Here is a 16,268-nt window from a genome sequence, read left to right as displayed (position 1 = left end):
TGATGTGCTGTTTGTGAATTCGGATTCTTTCCCGTAAAGTACTTCCCGTTTCTCCAATATATAGTTCCCCGCAACCTGAGCACGTGATAACGTATAATAGATTTCTGGCTTGACACGACATGTTGTTGTTAACGATAAACTGTTTCCCACCAAAATTAAAATGATGTCCTTGTTTAATATAGGGACAAGTGCCACTTTTATAAGAACTTTTATAAGAACTTTTATAAGAACTTTTAAACCTAAATTGAATAGCTTAATGTAACATCTGAGTATTCTAAATGTTTTATTCATGTTTTAACCGTGTTATATAATCTGTTATTATTAGTATTGTGATGTCTAAAAATACGGGAAAATATGACGTCATTCAGAGACTTGAAGACGCCGTTAAACTATTATGACGTCATAACAAACGTTACCATGTTAGTATTGTAAAACATCTGAAGAAAATGAAAGCGCTTATGTTTTACTCGATCTTTGTGTTTTCATTTATTTAAGTTTTATATATATTTCACCGACCACTGAGGTTTTTCTTGGATTTATCTATATATATATATATATATGTGTGTGTGTGTGTATGTGTGTGTGTGTGTGTGTGTGTGTGTGTGTGTGTGTGTGTGTGTGTGTGTGTGAGTAGACACGTATATTCTTATATATTTCATACATTCATGAATGTTTAAGATATCAATATAAGAATGTAAACTTTATTAATTCAATTGATTGCGTGATTACATTAAAAAATGTTTATATATTAAATTTCCAATCCAGGGGGCCCCTGGCACCCGGGGTGAGGAATAGTAGAGGGCTTCTGTAGAGGGTTTGCCTCAAAAAAACTTTTTGTATGTTTTGAAATAAATATAAACAGATTTTTTTCAAAATTCAAAAACAACAAAAAGCTACAAACCGGATTGATTTTCCGCTCTAGTGTTTTATTAGGAATAGCGATAATGCCTTTATCCCCGTAACTCGTGTCTGAAAAACTATCAAAATTGATGTTGATTTCATATGATTCATCATATAAGGAGGGGCCCCAGAAAGTAGTTACAGCATATAATGCTTTTGGCCACAGAAAGTAGTTACAGCATATTATCCTTTTAATTTTTTTGTACTTTAGTATATAACGTTTAGCGAGAAATTTCTAATGATCAACCAAAATTTCAGCTTTAATCATAAAATTATAAGCAAGAAACAAAGCTCACAATTCTGCTTGGTTTGATTCATTTTTTTTTTCACATAAGTTTATTACATTCGGCTAAAGATTTTTTTAATTGGTATTTCCTATTCAGTTTTTAAAATGTAAACAAAACAAAAAGAAAGAAAGAAAAAAAAGAATGGCCTCAACTATGTGTACAAACATAGAATTGTGAGCAAAGTTCTTTATCTTGCTGATAATTCGAAGCTCGACACTCAGATATGGTTAGTAAATAGAAAACTGTAAACAGAAGAAACATGCACTAAAACAAATAAAGAGCACGATTTATTTCACAATGAATCATATATATATATATATATATATATATAATTATATATTTTCGTCAGCGATATTGAACTCTGTGTATACCGAATAGACTCGAGAAATGCCGAGCATCTCAACAAAACAAATAGCATTAATCAATCATTACGCCAAAGATAATATCGAATTACCGATAGAATGAATTGTTTTTAGTACGTTGTCAATGCATCAGATTTTGCTTATTTTGTGCAGGTAAACAGTTAACTATCTGATTTACCGAAGTCTCTGTTTGATTTGATACCTAAAAATTACAAAATACAGGCGATAGTTCTCCAAGTTACAAATCATAAATTATGAAAATCAAAACAAGCGAACACCAGAGACATAAACAACATAATTTTATTTATGTCTCTAGCAAACACCACCGTCAAATTCAAAACTGTCAACGCATTGAAATATTTAACCTCAATTTACTTTACAAAATAGGCACAAATTCATCTTGCATGTTTGAAAGAATCGCTTGCGAACTGTTGCACAACAAATAAATTCATCTTTTTCTGACCGACCCGTTTATCATATGTCCAACATGGCTGCTTTCGAAATATAGAATACCGTACCCGAAGTTATAAACTGATTGACCCCCCCCCTTCTTTCCTTTATTATAATTTTCGTAATAACTCAAATTTGGAACAAAATTAGCCCTTAAATTTTGCAATTTATTTTCCTGTTCATGAGGATGAAATTACGTTGAATTTAACTCAATAGTTCTTGAGAAGAAGATTTTTAAAAATGCACTCCCCCCCCCCCTATTTTTACGATTTCGAGGTTATTTCCGCTTTAAATGCAAAGTGGCCTTTTATTTCTGAAATTCGACTTTCCATAAGGATGCCTTGTGCCAAGTTTGGTTAAAATTCGCCAAGCGGTTTTAGAGAAGAAGTTCAAATGTAAAAAGTTTACAGACGGACGGACAGACAGACGGACGACGGACAAAATATGATCAGAAAAGCTAACTTGAGCTTTCTGCTCAGGTGTGCTATAGAACATGGAGTCCATTATATGATACGTAACAGAAAATACATTATATCAACGTCCGATGATTTTAAGAATAAATCAATTATCTAAAGGCCTTGGACACGTTTTTAGTTAAATTTTTTTTTTTAGATATAAAATGGTTTACCTCCTGTTACTGTGTTGAGTATAATTAATTTCGTCTGAATCGTTTAAAAGTTTGGAGCATAGTTTTGGAATGCGTTCCTCGACTAAGATTTGCATATTAGTATACATTTCAATGAAATGACGTTGCTTGATTTTATCAATGACACTGTGTTTGAAACACAATAACATTATTACCGCGCACACGAATCTCAAATAAATTTTAGAAATAAAACTCTGAAACCCATGGATCACGTGGACAAATTTTCAAGGTAGGTTTTCTCACAAGCAGGTAAACCCGCGAGCTACCTTTAATATTAATTTATGTTGAGATAATTGCTTGTCCTTGGTGGCCTTCTTAACGTTTAATTCTCTTCAAACTAACTTAAGCTAACATGTTTTTACGTAAAATATTTATGTTTTTATAAAGAACTTTTCATTCATTGGAGCGATTTAACAATTTAAAGAAACACGGTGGTAAATGTATTAGATTTCCTTCATACAACAAACTTTTGTTTACTTTTGGTTAACCTAAAATGTAGGACATATGAATACTTATGTGATTGGAATATGATAATTATCAATATACAAATTCTTCAATAATAAGGATGATTTGTTTATTAGATATTTTGTCAAAAAATACAGCAAAACTTTCTTTTTGAACCTTATTACAGCGCAACACTATTGTTTGATCTTTGTATAAATAGTTGTGTATAGATGATTTCTTAGTTCACAGAGTTACAATTGCTAGTATGGCGTCAGATAAATCTGATGAATCTGAGGTCGAGGACACAGTAAATGAAGATGAAATTGATCTCGGCTTTCCAGGCGCAGATCTCATTCTAGTCGTAGAGGGTCGAAAAATTCATGTCAACAAAATGTCCTCTCTGAGCACTCACCTGTATTTAATACCATGCTTTACAATAATTTCAAGGAAAGTGCTGCAAAAGAGATTATATTACAAGACAAGAAAGCAACGGGTGTTGTCGAATTTCTTAAATGTTTCTATCCCAACATGGAACATCCGATAACAGGTAAAAACATTTAGAAGTATAAAATCTAGATTTTTCCAAATGGAGAGACAAGGAGAGGGTAAAGAAAATTTACCCTATTGCTAGTACCAATTCCCGGCCATCCTTATCCACATCCCAAAAAACTGATCCCATCCCACCCCTCAAAGAAAATACTTTAAACTTCACTCGAGAAAAAGCTTATATCGCGGAGGGAAAGGACATATAATGTATTTATTCTGTAAATGAGTGTTCAAAAGTATTACCTACAGCTTCTATCTAGGATAATTAAGGATTAAGTAATTTTCATGCAAGTATTACTATTGGACTAGCTATGATTATACTCTGCTACCCATTTAATAATATATTCTTTCAGAACAAAATGAACTGCGGGTTCTGCCTTCAGCACATGAGTACCAGTCCCCTCTGGTGGAAGATTGTGAAGACTTTATGATTGCAATGTGCAGACCAGGGACGGGACTAACAGTCAGCATACTGCTGAACTACATCTTGGCATGGGAGATGTACGATTTGAATTGGTTTTTATAAACAGCTGTGGAATTTTGTGCCCGTATTAATTTCCACCTTTTGAAGGGAAAACGATTAAACAAAATTATATCGCTAACCCACATTTGGCTTAAATAGAAACGTATATTTTGAAGAAACATTCCTAGGCCAGAATATTTCTTGGAAATTTTTTAAAGTTGAGTTGAAAACTCAATTTGCAATAGCAAAGAAGAGGGTACAATTGTTAGAGATGAATACAATGAAACGAAAGCATTCACAATCAGAGGTACATGATCACAACATTCAAATATCATAAAAATCATTATATTGTTCTTGAAATGAAATTTAAATGATGACAAATCAGAAAAATGTTAAAGTTATAACAATGTATTGTTATATCACATGTACGGTCAACTAAACTCATCCTTTTGTTTCGTACAACAATGATCCATTCTAACGCCCATTGTTTATTGTAGTGTCTTTTTTCAATTCAAAAGACGACGATAATGACTCAAAAATCTAACCTTTCATTAAAGCCAATAGATGAATTCTTCTTTCTTTTTGAAAGCCATATGGTAATTTCGTTAATCACTGTAAGGAGCAGACACTTTGTTCGGAAAGAAAAGTTCAAACTTAACGTCAAGATCTAGTAATTGATTCTAGACTGTCTTTTTGGTGCTAAAATCATTATGATGTCGTAATTGATTTGATGAATCTTTTCCCTTTTTCACGGTTTTAAAGGAATTATGTAGCAAATAAAACAATATTTTGACATTCTTTATTTTATCAAGTGAAAAGTATTCCCGGTACCTATATTCAATTTGACATCATTTTAAAGAGGAGGCTAATAGCTTGTTTAATGCCGTTTTTGGAGAGACATAAAGCATTCTAGATATATTTCATTAGTGAAAAATGGACAAAACTCCGAGATTTGATACTTTTATCCTTCATATTTCATAGAAAATGGTTGTTTAAAACATAATTTTTCACTGTGTTTGCCAAAAATTTAAGCCCCGGTACACCCTATGATATCATATGATATTGTTATGAAGCACCATTAAAAAAATTTATATCTTGAATTTCATAAACATGTGGGTACCTTTCATTTACTAGATCTTGGCCTTAATATGTAAGTATTATACATAATGGTGAAATTTTAATGCAGAAACAAGTGTCTATGCTGTAAAGCTAGGGACACGTCCATCGCTACTGACAAAAGTAGGGGTGCTCACAATCTAAATAAATAATGGCCTTCTAAGTTTAGTAATAGTTTTCAAGAGAGATAGATTTCATCGGTATACTTATATGTATAGCACGACAAACAATCAGCTTATCTAAGTTATTTACACCGTGTTAACATTTAGCACGATGACAATGATAACAAACCACCTACTAGTGTACCTTGGATGTTGACAGTTCCTTTAATAGCCCCCAGGATTTACAATGTAAGTTTTCTAGTAAAAACTTGCTTTTTGTGCTAAATTATCATTTTTGTGCTTGTGAAATTTGTATGATCTTGTTTATTATACACAGCGTTAAATTTACGTTGTCACCTATACGCAGAAATGTATGAAGAGAACCTGGAACGTAGATGTTTACATAATTATATAATGAGGTTAGAAATAGACAATAGAAAAGGGTATACCATCGTAAAAAGTATTGACTGGTTTTATTCATTGTCAACAACCAAATTATAACATTCTAGTCGCTAAGGGAAGTTTAAAGGTACCACATGTTGAAAAGAATTTTCTTTCGAAATAAATAAAAGAAATAAACTTTTAAAAAAAAGGAGTGTAAAATGCATAGATAAGGATAGATAAGATACTATAAAATGAAAATGTCAACAAATCTGGTAATTTTTTTCTGGAGTATTGAAAACAGTTTATACGTCGAGAGATGACCCACTATACTTTTAAATTGTCAATTCGTATCTTAACAATTGAACGTTTTAAAAAAATATTTCAAGTCCAATAATTCGTGGTCGAAGTCGCATATAGCATTTAAACAATGAAGTTTTTTGTGACTGAAGTGGCTCAGTGCTTAGAGCACCAGACATAGGGAACATTATAGAGCTAGGTTTTTTAAGTTTTTGGTTCGATTGCATAGAAAGTTTATAATTTATTGGGTTTTTTTCCTTATTGTTTGTTAAATTATTCAAAACTGAATTTAGTTAGAAGTTATCCTTTTGTAAACTTGTATTATAACATATAATTAGCAAGAATATTAAGTAAGAAAAAAAATGGACTTGAATATTCATTTCACGACTAATCAAATGGGCATTTCCGCTATCTTTGGTTTATCATTTTTGATTTCATGTTAACAGCTTTGGCTATATGTTTAAGCGTCATGTACTAATATGCAATTCACGGATGCAAAACCAGCTTGGGGTTTTTACTTTTTTTCCATGGATAAGAATTTCAAAAATGCATTTTATGATCAACGACGATTCAATTTGAATTTTTTAAAGAAATGTTGATTAAGTGTTGTGTATAATATACTATTGTTATATGTATTTACATTTGGAGGGGTAATGTATAACGAAATTGTATCCTACAATTAATATTTCATCTCATAAACATTGTTGGAATGTTGGAAAAGTAGCTGAGGCAGTATCCATTGTTGCTAAACTCTATATTCAAGGTACATCCACATTTTATCTAAGGCAAAATATGTACCTTCCCTTTTGTGGGTTTTTGACAATTAGGTGCACGTATAGTTTACGTAGACATAGTGTATTTTGTGAAGCATGTATTACATTTTGTAGAGGACTTAAATGTGTGCAATGTATCTAATGTATTTCTATTACATGAAACTTTATGATTTCTATTTTAATTGTTCATGTTTAATGTGAGATTTAGAATGTGCTGTTTGAAGTACATGTGGCACCTTAAAACTCTAAAAAAAAAAAAGTGTAATTGGTTTTCAAGTTGTTATATTCGCTGTATATACATGTAGATATTTGTTATTAGTGATTAGTCCAGATTTTCATCTAGTAAATATATTTGAACTAGACAATCTAGGTAGGCATTCGATTAAATTATTAACACATGTAAAAGTTTTAACTCGAGTACATTCTAATTAGGTGAGGGCTTCCCCTCGTGCAAACTCGGTGTACCTCTGGTGGGAAATTTCAATGTCCAAACCTTCCGCTGCAATTTTTCAAAGATACATGGTAATTAAAGAATACAACCTTAGAACTTTATGTTTATTTCCACCGTTAACTTCACCTGGCATTTTGTATAAATGCTCAACATACAAATGAATTTTATTTCTTTATCAAGCTAGCAACATCATATAAGATGCAGATACGCCTCGATCAGGTTCAGTAAGGTGAATATGGCACTGTTGTCCTAATTTGAAGTCTATCTAATCAATTTATTGATCAAATTTTGCGTATTCATATTCTGAGTCCCTGAATTACTTTCTTTGAAATAAATTTTAAAATAAGTTCTTTACAAGAGAAAGCATGGATAGCGTTCACGTCAAGTTTAAATAATACATTCAATTACATTTAGCCTTTATCTGGTTGCCTGTGGATATTTGACAATTATATTTTTAGTTAGTAAAGTTTGCATAACAGTCCAGTTAATGTCTAAGAAAGATAGACAAGATAAACATATTTTTATGTGTCATTAGTTATTTTAATGCAATCTGTTTTATCTAAAATAAAATCACTCGGAATACCTTGCACAATTTTTCAACGTTATCAACAATGTCTGTTGCAATGCAAAATCCTCGTAGACTCATTTAATTGTAACCTTGCATTGAAACCTGATAATCTAGAGGGGGTGTTTCAAAAAAAAAATCTTTTCTCTTTTTTTACTTTTGAATGAACATTATGTTTTAACTCAGAGGTATCTATAAATATCATGTATTTAGGCAAAATGTAAATCGGGGATATCGGATAATTTTGCCCCCTCCCCCACCACACTTTTTCAAAAATGATGCTATGTGCACGGTTTTTAGTTCTGTTTATATAAACAAATTAAAAGTTTATTTTGCTTCAGATATTGGTTATATTATATATATTCAGACAGCAAAACCATCTTATCGATATAATTTTTCACACAAAGTTGTTGGTCTATTTTTTTTATTGAAAATTTATGTACAAGAGCAAACATGTGTTTAAATACCGTTAAAGTTTTGTAAAGTAATAACATTCCACAAGGCCTGATTGTCATGAATAAATTACCATGTAGTTTTTGTATAATTGTCCGAAAAATGTCCAAGAAAGATAAGCAAATTATATATAATTTTGATATAAGTTTTGATCTTAAAACATCCTCTCCAGATATGTTTTAAAAAACAAACAAACGAACAAAACTGTTAGTGTATAAGCTATTATCAATTATAGTTTGAAAAATTTTGTAAATCATTAGCAATTTTGGCATGAGTTTCGATTGTTAATAAGATTGCAGATTAACTATTTCTTTAAGTCTTTGGACAAATTTGTCAGACTATATTTTTAATAGATCTGGCAAGAGAAAAACATTTGATATCCAGAGTGTACTATTAGGTAATCCAGATATGGATCATGTAGTTAATTTGATTATTATATTGGTAAATAAATATATTTTTCAAAGGTCGAGAAAAGACATGAAAATCTGTTTTGAAATGTTAATGTCCTACTTGCAAACCTACTACAATATTGAAATGAAACTATTCACTACTGAAGACTTTACAAAGAGATGGTCACCATGGAGTTCTGTATAAATATTAATTAACACATCAATGATGATTGTGTAAATCTTCTTCTTTTTCTTGGGATAATTTGAACTATATATATATATATATATATATATATATATATATATATATATATATATATATATATATATATATATATATTGTACCAACTTGCTGTGTGTGAGAGGCTGTGAGAAAGTGGTGTTCTGTCTGTCTGTCTGTTTGTCTATATACTATAAAAATATGAAAAATAATAATAAAAAAACCATTCATAATTAAGATGGCTGAGTTGTCTCTACCAATCCTAAGCTACATAAACTTTTTATTGTCTCTAACTATTGAATGAAGGGTGGATAGGTTATATGATTTTTGATGATTATTTTTACAGTTATAAGCACCTTTGGCTAGAATGGAGGCTAAACAGCAGTCATTTGATATTGGCTTTCCCGATAACGATGTTATTCTGCTGGTAGAAGGGCAGAAGTTCCATGTCAGCAAGGCAGTGCTCTCTGACCATTCACCTGTATTTAATACCATGCTTAACAAGGAAAGTACTGCAAAGGAGATCGTATTGGAAGACAAGAAAGCAGTGGATGTTGTGGAATTTCTGAAAAGTTTTTATCCAAACATGAAACATCCCATAACAGGTTAGGAAAGGTTTTTATTATAAGGCATATAAACCGATCAGAGTCAAGAATAGAGAATATTGGTTTGCAGCTAGATTCTATTAAAATCAAAAATCAAAATTCCTAAAAATTTAAAATCACCACTTAATTATAGATGTTGCAAATTCTTAATTATATGACTGCCGTCATGAGAAAAGGGCCCTTAAGGTCAAAATTTCACAAACTCACTTGTTTGTCAAATCTTATTAGTCAACTCTTTCTAAATACCAATATACAAAGATATCCAAGATCTTATGTGTTTTATGCATTTTATGACAATTTTAGTAAGAGATGTAAACACAACTTTGACGTAGCTCGTCGAAAACGTCACGACGTTACGAACGTCAAAATATTTTTTGAATTATTTTTTTTTCTACTATACTTCTTTTACTTGTCTTTAATTGTTTGAAGTAGAATTAATTAAAGATTTTCTACAATTCTAGGTTTTTTACAATCTTACAAAAAAGAGATCAAAACATTTTGAATATCTAGATATAGTTAAAGTTCTGTATAATTCTGATGACTTCACATGCAATAATCCCCCCTTCCGAACATAAGATAGATAGATAGATAGATAGATAGATAGATAGATAGATAGATAGATAGATAGATAGATAGATAGATAGATAGATAGATAGATAGATAGATAGATAGATAAGGAAAACAAATATCAAACATCTCCCCAACGTTTTAAAAAAAACCAAAGTTATTTAAGCTGCCGAGAAGCAAATTAAATACGCAAACATGTAACAAACATAAAAATGGTCAAATTCGATGCCTATGTTTCCACAATTTCGGGGCATTGTCAAATTGTATACACAAATTTATTTTCAATAAGAGAAATATTTATTCTTTTTAAATAACCTTTTGCACGGAAGTTGTATCGCATATTTACTGATATTACTTTTTAAGTATCTTCATAGTTCTGAAGCAAGTTTAAAATCAATTGTAGGTGTTTTTAAAACTCGGATGTTATATTGTTAAATTATTGTCATGATTTCTTTTCTTTTTTATACGTTATCAACACTGTCTCACTGAAAAGTAATTACAACTACAAGAAATGCGGGCAGTTGATTTCAGAGAAAAGATCTTAACAAAAATGGCATCTTATATTTATAGATTAAAATTTACATCCACTAAGTATGATTCCCTCTATTTCTTACAAAAATTGATTGTAATTCACAGCTGTATAGAAACAGACAGGACTGAAATCAACTCGATCGGTCCAGTTCTAACCATGCAATTTATCGATCGGTCGAAATCTTCAGCAACCTGAGAAAAATCACGGATTGCATGAACTATATAATCATGATGATGCCAAACTCAAATTCCCATATCAGACGCTTTAGCTACAGCTTTCATCTATCGTTCTGGTTTACATTAACAATAATTTATTGACCTTTACTTGCCTTTTACGATCAATTCAATTTATTAAATGAAAGATGTAAACATTAACAATAAAATGCTTTCTTCGGTGATACATACGGGCTATAGAGATAGCCACATTACAGAACGCGGGTTACGTTAACTTTTTTGGCATTGATCGCTACTTTTTGTTTATGTTTAATGTTTAAATATATTGTACACACCTAATTTTAATAAAATATATCAAATACGACAGACCAACACAATACAAAAACCACCCCAAGTGCTGCATCTACACTTCTATTCAATCGCTTTGTAAGTTCACAAGTTTACAAACCATAATCGTTGAAAAATTAATTATACATAAGCATTATTCACCTTTTTTCCCAAAATGCAAGATTGCAAGTAAATTTCAATAGGACTTCTGCATTAATTATGTCCATTCTTTTGCACTAATTGGTAGTACAATGCCGATAGAGGTAGCTGATACTCAGTGAGAAGTAACATTTTTACATGTTTACAAAAAAAAATTTCTTATTATCGATGTTACACGATCAATGAATCTCTCTCTCTCTCTCTCTCTCTCTCTCTCTCTCTCTCTCTCTCTCTCCCTCACACACACACACACATTGAATACAAATATCCGCCAAGTGATTATCAATTTTAAACAAAATGACAAATTAAATGATAGACGTTTATAGAGTGCATAAAGTTCCATACGGTATTCCGAAGTTTTAAGAAATATCGCGATTCTCGGATTTTTTTTTTTTTTATTGCTGTACATTGTTACAAACACACATAAATATTGACTATAGTATCGTCGAAATTTGTTTCTTGTAAAGAAAGAAAAGCTGAGAAACCATCATCTATGAAGGTGAATTGTACATGTTCTTAATTGTAAATGTCGCACATGTAGTGTTTATATTAATTATCGATAAACATGAATTGATTTATAAAACGGCAATTTTATCGATTTAATATCAAACGTATACCAGACTGAAGCTAGCAGCCACTAACAGCAGCCACTAAACCCGTAGAAGCTAGCAGCCAATAAGGAAATTCATCAAAGTACTGAGAGTACTCGAACAGAAAATTATATTTTACTTAATTATCGACATATTTTAATTAAAATCAAAATGATTATTGCTCAATAACTTGTACGAGCATTGACGACTTCCGAAGCAGTAAAGCTCGCCTGTATAAGAGTTATAAATGCGTCTTCATTGGATAGAAATGAAATACGTCTATACGGTTCATAAGTAAATTATAAATATTTACGGATACCAGGACATCAAACGGATACCAGGGCAGTGTAGGGGACCCCTGGGGTCAATCTCAAGTGAGATAAAAACCCCTGAAATAAGCCAGAACCCCTGGACCCAAATTTGAGACCGGGAAATAATAGCCCCATAGGTCCCCTGGTATCCGTTTGATGCACACTTCAAAGATAAAAGAGATAATGGTCCACCTTTCATCCCTATATCATTGTGAAAATCTAAAATATGACAAAGTTCGGGTGAGTTTACTGGACCCTTGAAGGGGTCATAGTGCCCTTAAACGCTTACTATGAGTACCTCCTGAGGCCCTCTACCTAATTCTGGTGTTTACAAGTTATTGTGATCAAACTTAAGTGAGATATAAACCCCTGAAATGAGCCAGAACCCCTGGGAGCCACTTGGAGGTACCCCTACAGCCCAAATTTGAGACCGGGAAATAATAGCCCCATAGGTCCCCTACACTACCCTGGTATCCGTTTGATGCACACTTCAAAGATAAAAGAGATAATGGTCCGCCTTTCACCCCTATATCATTGTGAAAAGCTAAAATATGACAAAGTTCGGGTGAGCTAAACTGACCCTTTTCATTGTCATTGTTGTATTCTTCGAAGGTTCACGTCAAAACATGGCCGAGACAAAATAATCCCAATTTCACCTGATGATTTTCGCTGTTCTTGACTGCGACATATGATATTTTTTTATAAGAAGAAAATCACAATGCTGGATGTACTGTTGTCTCATATTCGTAATAATACGATGTCTTTTTAATTTTCGATTGATGTTGTTTCCGGGGGATTGAAAAGGCCCGAGAATAAATTTTTAAACACGCACATGTTCAACTTCGATATAAGCAAATTATCTTGCCACACTGGATTGGCTTGGTGTTTTATTGTATTTGTATCGTTTTATGCAGCCTTTTAATTTACTTTAATTTATCATGGCTTTTGTATCATAATACGTTTGCATATCACTTTATACGATGCATATAGTTTTTCTATTTGTATCAATAAGACTACACTTAGGATAACATTATTTTCATAACTAAAAACCTGTATAGACGTATTTCATTTCTATCCAACAAAGACGCATTTATAACTCTTATCCAGGCGAGCTTCACTACTTCGGAAGTCGTCAATGCTCGTACAAATTACTGAGCATTAATCATTTTGATATTAATTAAAATATATCAATAATTAAGTAAAATATAATTTTTTCTGTTCGAGTACTCTCAGTACTTTGATGAATTTCCTTATTGGCTTCTAGCTTCTACGGGCTTAGTGGCTGCTGTTAGTGGCTGCTAGCTTCAGCCTGGTCAAGCTGCTCAACAGAATTAATTTAATTTGTAGATGGCTGATCTACGAGGCTATGTAAAACACAAGTATATACATAAATCAAATATTGTTCCAAGTCTCTAATTTGAATGCCATATTTTTTAGGAGCGAATGTACTACAGGTTCTAACTTTAGCACATGAGTACCAGTCCCCTCTAGTGGCAGACTGTGAAAACTTCATGATCATAATGTGTACACCAAAGTCTGGAGTGAGAGTTAGTACACTGCTGGACTACATCTTGGCAGGGGAGAAGTACGGTTTGACGAGGTTTCTAGAGGCTGCTGTGGAATTTTGTGCTAAAATTGATTTTGACTTCCTAACTGGAAAAACATTTCTAAAAATATTGAAATCCTTCAAAATGACAGAAGATCTACGTATTTATTCGAAATTTTCCAACATAGATATAAAAACTCGGTATGCGATAGCAATGAAAAGAGTACAACATTTGGAAATGAATAGGAGAAAATTAGAAAACTCACAAACAGTAGAAGATGATTACAAAATACCATTATCATAAAGACAAAACATTTCTCTTTGAGAAATGTAAGCGACAACTTCATAATTGTTTTATCTTTATAGATATCATTATTTTCAAATTGCTTAAGCTTTATGGGTAAGGGATGCAAAAGTCATAGATTTTCAAAACTTACTATTATAGGTTAATTAAAGTTCCTTGCCACATTTAAACTCGGTTCGTTCCTTGTTCTATGAAGTTGCTCAAAAGATATGCACTGTTTAATATTATCAAAAAAGGCATTATAATTTTTATATTGAGAGAAATAAAAGTTTTTAAAAAATATAGTTGAATAAAGGTACATGTATAGGCATCGTACTGTTTCTCCCGTAAATACTAAAAAATATCACAGTAGAAAAATCACTGTTTTATTATCTCCATTTCAGCTTAAATTAGTTTTCAACCCCTTAACTTCTTTCATTTGTCAACAACGAATATATATTTTTCGACAGAACGATCTTTGTACATTAAAAACAAACCATCATGATTGGTGGATGTATCCTAACTGTAACAATAATGCCCGGGATGCTGCATAGTTTTTGCAATAGTTATCTCCTCTACAGCTAGCGACTTCACCATTGAAGCACTCGTCTCAAACAACTATTGACACCAACAAGTTGGTCATCATTTCACGCATAATGCAGACAATTTCCTCTGTTGACCACCAGGAATTATAATTGTCATATGTTCGAACACGCTTTCGTTTCAAAAGAGAGAGAGAGAGAGAGAGAGAGAGAGAGAGCCTTTAAACTGTTCTTTTTATTTACTCTATCATTTACTGTACTCGTATAAATAAATGTTTTGTCATTACTTCTGACAGTGAAATCTTAAAAGTGTTATTTATTCAACTCCTTTATCGGTTTTTTTGCATAAAAAACTCTGTCTGCTTCCCCTTGTAGTAGTTTCTAACTAATATATATCTACACTTCAAAAGTGACCCTTGCTATAGTCATGCTTGGAAACTCTGTATAAGCGTGATAGTGTATTTCTTAAATTCATTTATATTTCAATTATATTTATTTTTATGAGCCAGATTATCAAACCGGTTGTCGTTTAACTGCTCAAAATTTGGATCAATTACATAATTTGTTTTATTATACTTTCATGTTAGATACTGAAATCTGATTGGTTTACACGCAGTTATTACCCCTCAACGTTAGCAACACTCTTGGCAACGGGTAACATTTTATACACAGTTACCCTCTCAAACAGGCTTTATTTATTTTATTTTACTGAATGTCTTATTTTTAAAGAAAATTTTACTTTTTTATATATAGAAATGAAGTGAATTCTACGGCGAACTGTACGCGCATAATTTACGCGCATGAAACAATTCGCTGTGTTACCCGTTAATGGATAAAATACGAGATAGTGTTGAATAGTTTAGAGAAAGCATTCCCTCCGAGGGCCGAAGGCCCGAGGAGGGGATGTTTTCTCTAAACTATTCAACACTATCGAGTTATTTATCTTACTTAAAAAAATTCCCCCATTGAACCTCAAAGAGGCATTGACCCATTCATATATCCAACTGTGCTGTAATACAAAAGGATCTAGCTCATTTATGATTCAAATAGTACCATACACAATAGCCTAACCAAACACACCCTTTATTCATGGACGAGTGAACAGGTGCTCATGTAAAAGTAAACCATTCTGCTGTACTGAGCAGACTTAAATTTAGATGATGATATTTTTAACGCAAAGTACATTCAATGTATATAGAGGTCTACACTACCGGGAAAGACGCGAATACCATTTGAATGATATTTTAGACTTGCAAGGAGAAAGGACAAATCAGAAATTTGACGAAAACTAACAGACGATTATTCGTTAAAATTTTTTATAGGAGTCTTATGAAGTCGTAGTGCGACAATATTCCTTAAATTGTTAAAACTAAGAAAAAGGAGTGATATGGTTCAAGGTTCAAAGAGGAAGTCTACAAGTGTTTATGGAAGTGATTTATATGTGATCCCAAATCTATCAAAATTAAGAAAAGGAGATATTTCTGCTTAAATTTCATTCGTGGCTTATCGGATATACATTTATGGATGACAGGATTCTGTGTTTATGTTGGATTTATGTTGGAAATACACGTTTCAACATTTTGTCATTTTTATTTGTTTTGTGCACTGTTGGATATTTTGAATATCCATCCGATGGGCGGTTGGATATTAAAAATATCCAACTGCCCATAAGTTGGATATTTATATATCCAACGACTGTTGGTTGAATAGTAAAAATAAACAATGGGTGACGTCATAGAAGTTTTTTAAGGATAATAGAACGGATTACCAACTGCGTCTAAACCAA

The 16,268-nt window shown here is 32.0% G+C and overlaps 1 protein-coding gene and 1 pseudogene across 4 annotated transcripts; both read left to right on the top strand.

The window, feature by feature from the left end:
- Positions 1 to 3,141: 3,141 nt before the first annotated feature.
- Positions 3,142 to 4,435, top strand: LOC128176767 (uncharacterized; annotated as a pseudogene).
- Positions 4,436 to 4,732: 297 nt separating this feature from the next.
- On the top strand, positions 4,733 to 14,695 carry LOC128175194 (BTB and MATH domain-containing protein 47-like). Of its 4 annotated transcripts, none has more exons than XM_052840638.1 (4): positions 4,733 to 5,564; positions 7,202 to 7,291; positions 9,194 to 9,452; positions 13,549 to 14,695. In XM_052840638.1, the coding sequence occupies exons 3-4, from the start codon at positions 9,215 to 9,217 to the stop codon at positions 13,959 to 13,961; spliced, it is 651 nt and encodes a 216-aa protein (XP_052696598.1). In that variant the 5' UTR covers positions 4,733 to 5,564; positions 7,202 to 7,291; positions 9,194 to 9,214; the 3' UTR covers positions 13,962 to 14,695. The 4 variants fall into 4 exon arrangements, with proteins under 4 accessions (XP_052696598.1, XP_052696597.1, XP_052696599.1 ...); XM_052840637.1 differs by having other exon boundaries at positions 4,733 to 6,759; XM_052840639.1 differs by lacking the exon at positions 7,202 to 7,291 and having other exon boundaries at positions 4,733 to 6,759.
- The last annotated feature ends 1,573 nt before the right edge of the window (positions 14,696 to 16,268 follow it).

Source organism: Crassostrea angulata, chromosome 3, assembly GCF_025612915.1.
Source record: "Crassostrea angulata isolate pt1a10 chromosome 3, ASM2561291v2, whole genome shotgun sequence".
Classification (NCBI taxonomy): Eukaryota; Metazoa; Mollusca; class Bivalvia; order Ostreida; family Ostreidae; genus Magallana; species Magallana angulata.
Note: the sequence above shows the minus strand (reverse complement) of the source record. Positions and strands in the feature narration are given on the sequence as shown.